This window comes from Oncorhynchus nerka, linkage group LG6 (genome assembly GCF_034236695.1).
Source record: "Oncorhynchus nerka isolate Pitt River linkage group LG6, Oner_Uvic_2.0, whole genome shotgun sequence".
NCBI lineage: Eukaryota > Metazoa > Chordata > Actinopteri > Salmoniformes > Salmonidae > Oncorhynchus > Oncorhynchus nerka.
In genome coordinates this window covers 69,843,721-69,857,301 of record NC_088401.1, presented here as the reverse complement: position 1 = coordinate 69,857,301, position 13,581 = coordinate 69,843,721, and the positions used below count along the sequence as shown (strand labels likewise).

The window sequence follows — 13,581 nt, the reverse complement described above, 5'->3', positions numbered from 1 at the left end:
TTTCAGTGGCTGATTGACTGATGTGCTATATACAGCTCTGATATCATTACAGATGAGACAGTTCTTTCAAGGTATGATTTCAACGCTCTTGATTGATTACAATTGTAACACTTTCAGAGCCCTTATATTAGCAAAAAAATAGTGTCAAATAATAATGAGGTGATCGAAGTGTTTCCATTACCCATTTAGGGGGGCGGCAGGGTAGCCTAGTGGTTAGAGCGTTGAACTAGTAACCGTCGTTCTCTGAACAAGGCAGTTAACCCACTGTTCCTAGGCCGTCATTGAAAATAAGAATTTGTTCTTAACTGACTTGCCTAGTAAAATAAAGGTTAAAAAAAAATAGGCCAATTGCGCAGTTTCATGTCTACGGTAGCCCGTAAAAGCCCGAACAGATATAATGCAAGAATTCAGTAATGTTTGCAATATTCTCATAATTATAATGTGCCAACGTATCGCCACGGTCCGTGCCATGGTGAAACGGGCACTCCTGTAGATCGGAAACAATTGGATGGTTTAACTTGCCAGACAACCACAAAAGTAATGCGAAGCAATTCAGGCAATCCTTGTCCTGCAAATACACATTTGCATAGTTGAATGTTTATTTTGCAAGCAGTAAGCATTTAAAAATAAATGTGAAGTGAAACGTTAGTTACACCGTGGCATAAAGTGCCCAACGTAGCTACCTTCAAAATGATTCGGCAATTACCTTTTTTTTTTTCAAAAAACACCGTTTCCGTTATCATTTGTCGCAATAAAGAAAGTTCTACAAAACAAAAAGTCACCCTGTGGAACGAATAAAAATCTTTCCGATCTTTAGGTTTCTCCTGTATCTGCCGCTTCTATTAGACCTTGTAATGATTTTTTTGTGACATTGCTTTTGTCGAATAAACCCGTGTCAATGGAAATATGTCTAATGTAGCCTACATTCACTTTAGGTTAACAAGACCAAAAAAAATATATATATAAACGAGGTAGGCCTACTGATTTCTATTATACCATGTAAAATTAGGCTATGGCGTATTTTGATAATTGATTAATCTGGGTGGTTAATAACAAGCCGAAACAGTTACAATACCTTCAATGGATAAGCAGTGTAAATAATCAAACTAATCTTAGGAAAGCGCTCCAGATCATACGTTAAATGTTACCATTTTTCATGAAGTCTAGTAGCCTAACCTACAAAACGGATATGAAATACTATTCTCCATACACCTCTAAAGTCTCATTTATTCACCAGGTATTATTTTGAAAATATTTTGTACTTACTGACGTAAAGGTCATAGGCTACCTTACAACAAGCGCTACTCCACAAAAATACCCTCGACGCACTCGTAGACGGTGCTGAATGGTCAGTCATTTATGATTATCTCCTATAATGGCTTTCGACCATCTCTCCCCACCCAAACGAGTGTACCAACCTACAGCTATCCACCCTATGACTGTAGCTGAATTTAAAAAAGGTCCAATGAAGCTGTTTTAATCTCAATATCTAATAGTGGTCCAATATCCAATATCCTCGGCATACACATCACAGACAAACTGAATTGGTCCACTCACACTGACAGCGTCGTGAAGAAGGCGCAGCAGCGCCTCTTCAACCTCAGGAGGCTGAAGAAATTCGGCTTGTCACCAAAAGCACTCACAAACTTCTACAGATGCACAATCGAGAGCATCCTGGCGGGCTGTATCACCGCCTGGTACGGCAACTGCTCCGCCCTCAACCGTAAGGCTCTCCAGAGGGTAGTGAGGTCTGCACAACGCATCACCGGGGGCAAACTACCTGCCCTCCAGGACACCTACACCACCCGATGTTACAGGAAGGCCATAAAGATCATCAAGGACATCAACCACCCGAACCACTGCCTGTTCACCCCGCTATCATCCAGAAGGCGAGGTCAGTACAGGTGCATCAAAGCTGGGACCGAGAGACTGAAAAACAGCTTCTATCTCAAGGCCATCAGACTGTTAAACAGCAATCACTAACATTGAGTGGCTGCTGCCAAACACACTGTCATTGACACTGACCCAACTCCAGCCACTTTAATAATGGGAATTGATGGGAAATGATGTAAATATATCACTAGCCACTTTAAACAATGCTACCTTAAATAATGTTACTTACCCTACACTATTCATCTCATATGCATATGTATATACTGTACTCTAGATCATCGACTGCATTCTTATGTCACTAGCCACTTTAACTATGCCACTTTGTTTACTTTGTCTACATACTCATCTCATATGTATATACTGTACTCGATACCATCTACTGTATGCTGCTCTGTACCATCACTCATTCATATATCCTTATGTACATATTCCTTATCCCCTTACACTGTGTATAAGACAGTAGTTTTGGAATTGTTAGTTAGATTACTTGTTGGTTATCACTGCATTGTCGGAACTAGAAGCACAAGCATTTCGCTACACTCGCATTAACATCTGCTAACCATGTGTAATGTGACAAATAAAATTTTGATTGATTTGATTTAATAATTTCTGGGAAAAATGTAATTGTTACGTACCTATGATTCTTTTCAATTAAAATCGTCGATTAAAAAAACATAAAATAGCTTCTTAGCAAAGAGCAATTTCTCAAGATAAGTTTGCTAGGACTGTCTGGGAGTTGTCTGAGTGGGGAAAACTAGCTGTTATTTGCAGAGAGGTTTGGAGCTCTCTAATTGCCTGGTGATGTCACCAGGCAGGCCAAAGTCCATTCCACAACAGGCTGACATTGCAGGTGGTCCTTTCAAACAGCTCTTACACTAAATGGGTATGATCATCATTTTCACAATATTATTCTTACCTCATCGTGTGGAAATAAATATAACACACATGAAATCAAGTTGTTGACTGCACTGGGCCTTTAAAATAATCCAAAAAGTAATAATCTATTTTTCAAAAGTATCAGTCACCTGATTACAATATTTGTGCAGGTATAGTAAGTGATTACAGTTTCAGGTTGTTTGCAATCGTATTATACGTGTGTGTAATCAGTTACTCCCCAACACTGTTGACAGAAATCAATACTCAGACACTTCTACCTGAAGCAAGAAATTAGGTCTCTGTAAATGTAGCCTATTGGGCAGGCTGTGCTGCAGCTGGTGCATGTTGGGATATGTCCTTGCCACTCCAGCATAGCTGTAATGCATTTTCACTTCAAAAAGGCTCGTTCAAACTTGCATTCTAGTAGGCAACGACCATGTCATAATGAAAAATCATGTTCAAACACTTTATGCTGGGTTTGTTTGAATACAGGCTATATGGATTATATCTAAACATAATTCAATTCCCCTGTAAAATAGCGTAAACAGAGTAGGTCCCTCTGAAGATTGCAATCTTGCACCAACTATGGGGGCTTTCACAACTGCATAAATAGCACATGACTCTTTGCCATTTGTTACAGCCAAAGCTTCCTACTTCTGACAGTCAAAAGCTGTAGTTAAATCAAACTAGAACATCATAAATAGTAAGCAAATAATCCAAAAGAGTTTGTTCTTATTCAAATTCGTTTTCAATCCAAGAGTGGTGTTTTTCCTTATTGATCACCAAAATACAAAGTGTACGAAATACCTTCAAAACGGTCACTGTTAGCTCTTATGCTCTTTTGTATATGGGCTGAACAACCATGAGTGACAATTCATATAGGCCTACTGAAGTAAATAATTATAATAATGAAAACATAATGATGCATTAGCCTAATATTCATATAGGTCTGATAATGACACTGCTTTAGTGAAGACTAAGGCACCATAATTGTTATTTTGCAATAATATTAAATTACTCGAAAAAAATAAGTTTCCATGGCCTTGTCCATTGATTTGTTTTGACGACATTTAGAACAGTCGCACGTAGAAAATTGTATTCGACAATTGCCAGTCATCTACGGTGCATTTCCATTTAGCCATCTTTGTGTCGCAATAGCTTTCTTTTATCGGTGCCATAAAATACAGACAATTCATTCATCAATTAAATTGTAGGATAACATACAGGCCTATTTAGGACGAAAGTGACAAATATGGTGATTGAAAATAATTGAAATGTTAGCTAGGCGGCTATTTCAGTGGCTGATTGACTGATGTGCTATATACAGCTCTGATATCATTATAGACGAGACAGTTATTTCAAGGTATGATTTCAACGCTCTTGATTGATTACAATTGTAACACTTTCAGAGCCCTTATATTAGTAAAAAAATAGTGTCGAATAATAATGTGGTGATCGAAGTGTTCCCATTACCCATTTAGGCCAATTGCGCAGTTTCATGTCTACGGTAGCCCGTAAAAGCCCGAACAGATATAATGCAAGAATTCAGTAATGTTTGCAATATTCTCATAATTATAATGTGCCAAGGTATCGCCACGGTCCGTGCCATGGTGAAACGGGCACTCCTGTAGATCGGAAACAATTGGATGGTTAAACTTGCCAGACAACCACAAAAGGCGAAGCAATTCAGGCATTTGTGTCCTGCAAATAAACATTATTTGTATAGTTGAATGTTTATTGTGCAAGCAGTAGGCATTTAAGATTAAATTTGAAGTGGAACGTTACAGTTACACCGTGACATAACGTAGCTACATTCAAATTATTCGGCAATGACCCTTTTTTCGAAAAACACAATTTCCATCAACATTTGTCGCAATAAAGAAAGTTCTACAAAACAAATTCACCCTGTGGAACGAATAAAAATGTGTCCGATCTTTAGAAGGTTTCTCCTGTATCTGCCGCTTCTATAAGACGCAATGGGTTTTTTTGTGACATTGCTTTTGTCGAATAAACCTGTGTCAATGGAAACATGTCTAATGTAGGCTACATTCACTTTAGGTTAACAACACCAACAAATAATGAAAATTGTAGGTATCAAAAATATAAAGTAGGCCTACTGATTTCTATAATTCCATGTAAAATTAGGCTATGGCGTACTTTGATAATTGATTCATCTGGGTGGTTAATAAAAGCCCGAAACAGTTACAATACCTTCTTCAATTGATAAGCAGAGTGTAAATAATCAAACTAATCTTAGAAAAACGCTCCAGATCATACGCTAAATGTTACCATTTTTCATTAAGTCTTGTTCCACTCTCAAGTCTCCTTTATTCACCAAGTATTATAATGCCTTGAAAGATTAATGGAATCTGTGTGGGTAGCTGGACATGTAGGATGGCTGACAGTGAAGGTGAACAGGTGGTCACGTGTCAGGTGACAGAGGAATGTATGAGACTGAGGCAGGAATTCCTTTAACCATAAAGTGGTATATTTACTGAGTAGTCTGTGCTGCATCACAAAGGAAACAAATATCCAATCAAATTCATAATCAAAGATCAAATCATATCATTCATTATTAACATAATTTAGGGAATTCAACAGTCCAGTTCATTAAGAAGTCAATAGTAATCATCCGCGAGTCATTTAGGCTCGTAACTATTTATCATAAATTAAGAATACAAACAGTGAATGATTATACAATCTATAATCCCCATGATCAAAGTCAATCAGTTAGCAAACAATTACGTTTCTCATTTCACTCGTCTTCATGTGTACATATAATTAATTTCAATACACATGAACCATATCGATTGCATAATTGGCCTATGAGGATCCGTAATCATTGACAATTCACATTACACAATATGTTTGAAGCTGCGCTCCAAGCCGCAATAACTATTAACAATAACTGAATGGCCCACTCTCCCGATCGCCACAGATAATTCAGAGGAAAGGTAACATAGTCGGTGGACTTACGTGGATTCATGGACGCACAGAACTTCTGGATCAGATGGAGTTAAGGAAGAGAAAGCAGCGAGATCAAGCGATGGCAATTTCCTCCTTTTATGGAGTTGAGATATGTCGGACATTTTCACCTGACCTAATTAAATGCCCCTGGCCCAGCTGTGTAAATGGTAATGAATTAAAGGATTATTCCACCAACTCCATGGGCCTTTTCTACAGCCTGTATGGCACAAGAACTTTAACCATTCGCGGTTCAATGTGGAGAAGGCTGATGCTGATGGGATGTATCGACTTGCTATTACAAACACGGACCCAACAGATGAAGCCGTTTACTATTGTGCAGCGAGAACAGCCTATGAAGTCAACTTTATCAATGGGACTCTTTTACTATTGAAAGGTAATCATAGTGCCTAAATACTATTAACAGTAGTACATTTACATGTTATTCACACAGCTCGCATCATACCCACTGTGTTGTGTGAATTGTTTGAATGCCAGTAGTAGCATACACATATGTGTTATTACAAAAGAAAAACCCTCATTAATGTATACAATTAGCTGACAAAACGGAACTCTTCGAATCTTTGTGAAGCATGTGATATATTAGAGAATCGAAACATGTATTCCATTTAGGTAAGAATCACCAAAGGTCACACTACCATACTGTAGTGCAGAGGCCAGTGTCTGACCCAGTCCATCCAGGACACTCTATGACTCTGCAGTGTTCAGGACTCTCTGAGACCTGTACAGGAGAACACAGTGTGTACTGGTTCAGAGCCGGATCAGGAGAATCCCATCCAGGATTCATTAATAACACCTCTGGGAACAAGAGTGATGAGTGTAAGAAGAGCCCTGAAACTCCCTCTCCTACACATAGCTGTGTCTTCAGCCTCTCCAAGAACAACCTCAGCCCCTCTGATGCTGGGACTTACTACTGTGCGGTGGCCACATGTGGTGAGATCCTGGTCGGCAACGGAACAAAACTGGATGCCAAATGTACTTTTATGACCACTATTAAAGGAACTGTAAAGGATCAGATGGGAAGAAGCCTCGTAACCTTAGAACTGATTAACATTGCACCATAATAACAAACTGAGGTCAACAATCAATTAAAATGCCTACTAAGATATATTGAACTTACAATGCAGCCTTTATAAAAGGTTGGACTGTCACACCCTGACCATAGAGAGCCTTTTTATTCTCTATTTTGGCTAGGTCAGGGTGTGACTAGGGTGAGTAATCAAGGTTGTTTTATTTCTATGTTGGCCTGGTATGGTTTCCAATCAGAGGTAGCTGTTTATCGTTGTCTCTGATTTGGGATCATATTTAGGCAGCCATTTCCACACTGTGTTTTGTGGGATCTTGTTTTTGTGTTGGTACCTGTGAGCACTCCAGAACGTCACGTTTAGCTTATTCTTTGGTGTTTTATTGTGCGGTTCACTTATAATAAAAAATGTGGAACCCATATCACGCTGAGCTTTGATCTGAGTATGCTTACGAAGATCGTGACATGGACAAAGAAGTTCCTATTGTTCATTATTTTGTTATTAGATCATAAAAAGCTGTTTTCATTGTATTGTTATTATGTTCACCATGTATTTGTAGTAGGGATGGACTGTAATGCACTGGTTCCAGTTGTTATTAGTCTGTGTGGAGCATTAATGCTGAATGCTGTGTTACTGTTCTTCATCCACTCAAGTCAAAAGGAAACAAATGGTGAGTATTAAACGTGCTGGAATTTAATAACTTTTGCCACAATTAAATAACTGGTGCTAAAATTTGCCATTTTCTTGACTACATGAAACATTGAATTTTAAACAAATCATTTAATTATATTTATACAAATCATCATGTTGGGAGGCTATTCAAAGTTGGACCATTTCGTTTTAAAAATAACATACTTCCTACGTACACAATTTAGTTAGGAAAAAGACTGACTTGTTTGAATATTTTCCTTTAGTCTAATCAATGTTTGTTTGATTTATTAGTGTCCTCAGCAACCAGTCTAGAGACAATAAACTCAGAGCAGCTATTCAAAGAGTGAGCTGGTTACAAGTCAAGTGCTCTAACTTCCTGTTTATCTTTATGTATCTCTGATGTTACGGATACAGGTATGCTGTGTGTGTGTGTATCCTGTGTTCTTTTCTCTCCTTCTCTCCTCACAGGTGGCAATCATCACTCCCCAATCAATCATCAATCAGAAGACACACCTCCTATTTCCATTACCCTATCACATCCCCTTTCCCTTGGTTTAAAAACCCTGTCCCATGTTTCCTCTAAAGCTCGATCTCTCTGTGTCATACAATCTCTCATACAATCTCTCGGTAGTTCTGTTTGTTTTAGCATCTCCAGATCACTTTGTACCCATCTGTGAGTATTGTTTGTGTTATGGTGTTTGATGGTGGGAAAAGGGGGAACCAAGACAAGTCGCCCATGGGTGCCCATGGGCATACATTACCCGTAGGAATACTTTGTATAAAAACACTAGGTAGAACTGGTCAGACAACCCACTGTATTTTGGTTTAGTTAGTTAGCTGGTGAAGTAGGCTAGTCTAGCTTAGGGGTGGTTTTGGATACTTATTATTTCTTTCCTTGAGTCCAGTTCAGCCCCTTTTCCTGCTCCCCCCATTACCGTGTGTTTTCCAATAAACCATGAGTGTTTGACGGTAATTTAGTTGTCTGTGGTTATTTCGTTCTCTCTTTTTCACTATTATAATTTGCATGAGTTATGGGTCTCGTTACCACCCCTCCTAAGCTATCGGGCCAAAAGGGATTTGTAACATCTGACATTGTGTCAACTTGCTCACACACTCCCACCATGCTGTTATGCAGGCACCATACTGTTATGCTGGGGGGGTGGATGGATGGGGTTCATATATTTTTTTTTAAGTATGTGACTATCTTAATGATTAACATCAATTCTATAATTAAGATGAGTGATTCACTCATCTCAGGAATTGCTGTTTTTCTCTCCATGTTTCTTCTCAGGGATTCAGTGGTGACTGGCCTCAATTACACTGCAGTGACCTTTATGACCAAGACAACTGGAACCAGGAGAAAGAAATGAAAGAACGGGGAGCATCCAGTCGGTCAACCATTTTAAGTTGCAACCTGACAGAAACAAGCAATCTTTTTTTACAGACATAGATTACAGTTTGTTTTCTATAGTTTGAAGGGGTGTAAATCCCAGAGTTACTAACCAATCCTGTATACAGTGTGGCTTGTGCTTTCTTCTTTCTTTGATTATTTCTGAAATTAAGTGTGACTGCATGTGCAGTATGTTTAATTAGTAGTCCATTTCAAAGAGTTGAACTTTGATGACAATTGTATAAATCAACAAAAAAAAAATAAAAGCTCAATTTTTTTTAAATAACATGATGAATCAGACTGTTTAATTATAAAGTAGTTTGATGATTCTACACAGCCCTACTGGTACATGCTGGTGTGTTACAGCTATAATCATGCTGCTGGACCTGAAGAAATACTGTTGAACATAATTAACCTACATTAAATACAATGTTTAAGAAGGTATGCTATCTTATTGTTTGTGTCATGGGTTACAGTAAATACCACAACATTCATACATTTAGGAAAAATAATTAACAATAAAAATGGAACCATAATACAATTGTACATTATAGCAAAAAGAGAAATTACTTCAAATGGGGGATGATCAACAAAAATTGCAACAAACTTTATTGTAGATAAAATAGTTAAGTAATCCTTGTCCGAGCCAGAACGGCTCATAGGTTCAATATTTAATAGTGGAAGGCAGCTTGATTGTCAGGGGTGTGTACGGGAGGCGAAGTCAGGTGCAGGAGAGCAGAGTGTATTAACTTGTTATGGCTGCAATCCCCCTATCGGGATAAGTGTCATTTAACAACCGCTGAATAGCATAGCGCTACATACTATAAATATGTATATTTATGAAATCACAAGTGCAATATAGGAAAACACAGTTTAGCCTTTTGTTAATCCACCTGTGGTGTCAGAATTTGAAATTATGCTTTACAGCGAAAGCAATCCAAGCCTTTGTGTAAATTTATCGATCGCACGATAAACATTAAGTACACTTAGCATCAGGTAGCTCGGTCACAAAATTCAGAAATGCAATCAAATTAATCGTTTACCTTTGATCTTCAGATGTTTTCACTCACGAGACTGCCAGTAACACAACAAATGTTCCTTTTGTTCCATAAAGATTATTTTTATATCCAAAATAACTCTGTCGCGTTATGTTCAGAAATCCACAGGAAAGAGCGGTCACGACAACGCAGACACAAATTCCAAATAGTTACCATAATGTCCACAGAAACATGTCAAATGTTTTTTATAATCAATCCTCAGGTTGTTTTTAAAATACATAATCTATAATATATCAACTGCAACTGTCTTTCACAGTAGGAGAGGGGAAAACAATGGCTGTCCAAATTCTGTTGCGCAAACAAAACTCATGTGACCACTTGACGCGATGTTATCGTTCTGGCTCATTTTTCAAAATAAAAGCCTGAAACTATGTCTGAAGACTGTTGACACCTTGAGGAAGCGATAGGAAAATGAATCTGGTTCAAATCCCTTTAAATCCAGCAAAGGGAGGCTATGGAACATGGAGTTTTCAAAATAGAAGCCACTTCCTGTTTTGATTTTCCTCAGGGTTTCGCCTGCAATATCAGTTCTGTTATACTCACAGACAATATTTTGACAGTTTTGGAAACTTTAGTGTTTTCTATCCAATACTAATAATAATATGCATATCTTAGCAACTGAGACTGAGGAGCTGGCCGTTTACAATGGGCACCTTTTCATCCAAGCTACTCAATACTGCCCCTGCAGCCATATGAAGTTAAACAGGCGCACTTCAATTCCGGTCCAAAAATGACAGCACAAAAAAACAATAACGTGCCAAAAACACGGAACATAGCAAAAGTATGGAGCCTGACTATCCACATAACAAACAATTACACACAAAGACATGGAGAACAGAGGACTAAATACATGCAGTGTGATTGTGGAATGAAAACCAGGTGTGTAATGGAACAAGACAAAACAAATGGACATATGAGAAATGGAGCAGCGATAGCTAGAAAGCCGGTGATGCCGATCGCCGACCGAACAAGGAGTGGAGCTGACTTCGGTTGAAGTCGTGACATTGATGTACAAGTACACCTCCTGGAAAGGACACTTAACCCAATCCATCTCCTTTATATTGAGTGCCAAGCAGAGAGGCATTCATTCCCATTTTTAGAGTAATTCACATGACTCGACCGGGGATCCAACCCTCAACCTTCTAATCTCACGGTAGACAATAAACACAAGGCCACTGAGTTGGCTCATGGTTAAACAGTATGTCTAAACAAAAGGCTGACATACAAGAGATATGATACAAGAGAAGAATATAGAATCACCAAGGAAGTCTAAAAAAACAATACAATCAAAGACTAAGATTAAAGGCCAAGCAAAAAAGATAGGTATTCCTGCATGATTTAAAGACCTCAATGGTTTCTGGCCCTCTACCTCACATGACAAGCCATTCCATAACAGTGGTGCTCTGACAGAGAACACTCCTAGAAGAACAAGTTTATTCTATGATACATTATAGTATCAGCAAGGCTAAAATGTCATGACTGTCTGGATACATTATATACATATATACTAATAAGAGTTTCTTGACCAAAATAGACCCATTCCTCTGCACATGAACAAAGTTCAGTCCCAGTCTGAACACCTGACATCAGAGTACACAGTCTCCTGTGGTGTCTCTCTTCTTTCTTCCTATTTTAGTTTTCCTCTCAGAGAAATTCAATGCAGCATAATTCAACGGTCCTCCATCTTGATCCTGTGAACCTTCATATTTTTTTATAAATACAGTGGGGCAAAAAAGTATTTAGTCAGCCACCAATTGTGCAAGTTCTCCCACTTAAAAAGATGAGAGAGGCCTGTAATTTTCATCATAGGTACACTTCAACTATGACAGACAAAATGAGAGAAAAAAATCCAGAAAATCACATTGTAGGATTTTTAATGAATTTATTTGCAATTTATGGTGGAAAATAAGTATTGGATTTTGGATTTTGTTCCTAATAGATATTTGAACGACATACGTTTCACAACGGAGAAAGTAAAAGTTGGAAATCTTCTCATCATCAACAATATCAGCAGATCAGACAAGGCAGCAGAAGCGGTATGGGCCATGGCGGTTTTTCATGATTTCATTATGACATCATCTATAGTAAATTAGAATTACATTTATTTGATGAGGTTACAGCTTAAGAGATTTTTGCATCATGAGCAGCAGAGAACTGGAAAGAAAGACGACCAAAGGAGGAATTGGCATTGGGGGTGACCAGTGAGATATACCTGCTGGAGTGCATGCTACGAGTGGGTGCTGCTATGGTGACCAGTGAGCTGAGATAAGGCGGGGCTTTACCTAGCAGAGACTTGTAGATAACCTGTAGCCAGTGGGTTTGGCGACGAGTATGAAGCGAGGGCCAACCAACGAGAGGGTACAGGTCGCAATGGTGGGTAGTGTATGGGGCTTTGGTGACAAAACGGATGGCTCTGTGATAGACTGCATCCAGTTTGTTGAGTAGAGTGTTGGAGGCTATTTTATAGATGACATCACCGAAGTCGAGGATCAGTAGGATGGTCAGTTTTATGAGGGTATGTTTGGCAGCATGACTGAAGATGCTTTGTTGCGATATAGGAAGCCGATTCTAGATTTAATTTTGGATTGGAGATGCTTAATGTAAGTCTGGAAGGAGAGTTTACAGTCTAACCAGACACCCAGGTAGTGATGCTGGATGGGCGAGCAGGTGCGGGCAGTGATCGATTTAAAAGCATGCATTTAGTTTTACTTGCGTTTAAGAGCAGTTGGAGGCCACGGAAGGAGAGTTGTATGGCATTGAAGCTCGTCTGGAGGTCAGTTAACACAGTGTCCAAGGAGGGGGCAGAAGTATACAGAATGGTGTCATCTGCGTAGAGGTGGATCAGAGAATCACCAGCAGCAAGAGTAACATCATTGATGTATGCAGAAAAGAGAGTCGGCCCGAGAATTGAACCCTGTGGCACACCCATAGAGACTGTCAGAGGTCCGGAAAACAGGACCTCCGATTTGACACACTGAACTCTATCAGAGAAGTAGTTGGTAAACCAGGCGAGGCAATCATTTGAAAAACCAAGGCTGTCGAGTCTGCCTATAAGAATGTTGTGATTGACAGAGTCGAAAGCCTTGGCCAGGTCAATGAATACGGCTGCACAGTAATGTCTCTTATCGATGGCAGTTATGATGTCGTTTAGGACCTTGAGCGTGGCTGAGGTGCACCCATGACCAGCTCTGAAACCAGATTGCATAGCGGAGAAGGTTTGGTGGGATTCGAAATGGTCAGTAATCTGTTTGTTAACTTGGCTTTCGAAGACCTTAGAAAGACAGGGTAGGATAGATATAGGTCTGTAGCAGTTTGGGTCTAGAGTGTCACCCCCTTTGAAGAGGGGGATGACTGCGGCAGCTTTCCAATCTTTGGGAATCTCAGACGATACGAAATCAGCCCGGCTGATTTGTAGGGGTCCAGATTTTGCAGCTCTTTCAGAACATCAGCTATCTGGATTTTATGTAAAGGAGAAATGGTGGGGCTCTTTGGCGGGTTGCTGTGGAGGGTGCCGGGCAGTTGACCGGGGTAAGGGTAGCCATGTGGAAAGCACGGCCAGCTGTAGAGAAATCTTTATTGAAATTCTCAATTATAGTGGATTTATCGGTGGTGACAGTGTTTCCTAGCCTCAGTGGGCAGCTGGGAGGAGGTGCTCTTATTCTCCATGGACTTTAGTGTCCCAGAACTTTTTTGAGTTAGTACT

General features: G+C 39.3%; 1 protein-coding gene and 1 long non-coding RNA gene across 3 annotated transcripts in view; one reads left to right on the top strand and one right to left on the bottom strand.

Moving 5' to 3' along the window:
* LOC135572079 (NXPE family member 3-like) overlaps window positions 1-5,755 on the bottom strand; it is a 22,014-nt gene extending 16,259 nt beyond the window's left edge. Inside the window, 2 exon segments of the mRNA XM_065019087.1 lie at window positions 1,558-1,622; window positions 5,746-5,755. Coding sequence (XP_064875159.1) covers window positions 1,558-1,622; window positions 5,746-5,755 — 75 coding nt within the window.
* A 298-nt stretch (window positions 5,756-6,053) lies between these two features.
* LOC115131198 (uncharacterized) lies at window positions 6,054-9,260 on the top strand. 2 transcript variants are annotated; one of them, XR_010464137.1, is made up of 2 exons: window positions 6,054-6,130; window positions 8,722-9,260. It is a non-coding gene; the product is annotated as an uncharacterized LOC115131198 (long non-coding RNA). The 2 variants fall into 2 exon arrangements; XR_003863913.2 differs by lacking the exon at window positions 6,054-6,130 and adding an exon at window positions 8,043-8,103.
* Window positions 9,261-13,581: the final 4,321 nt, after the last annotated feature.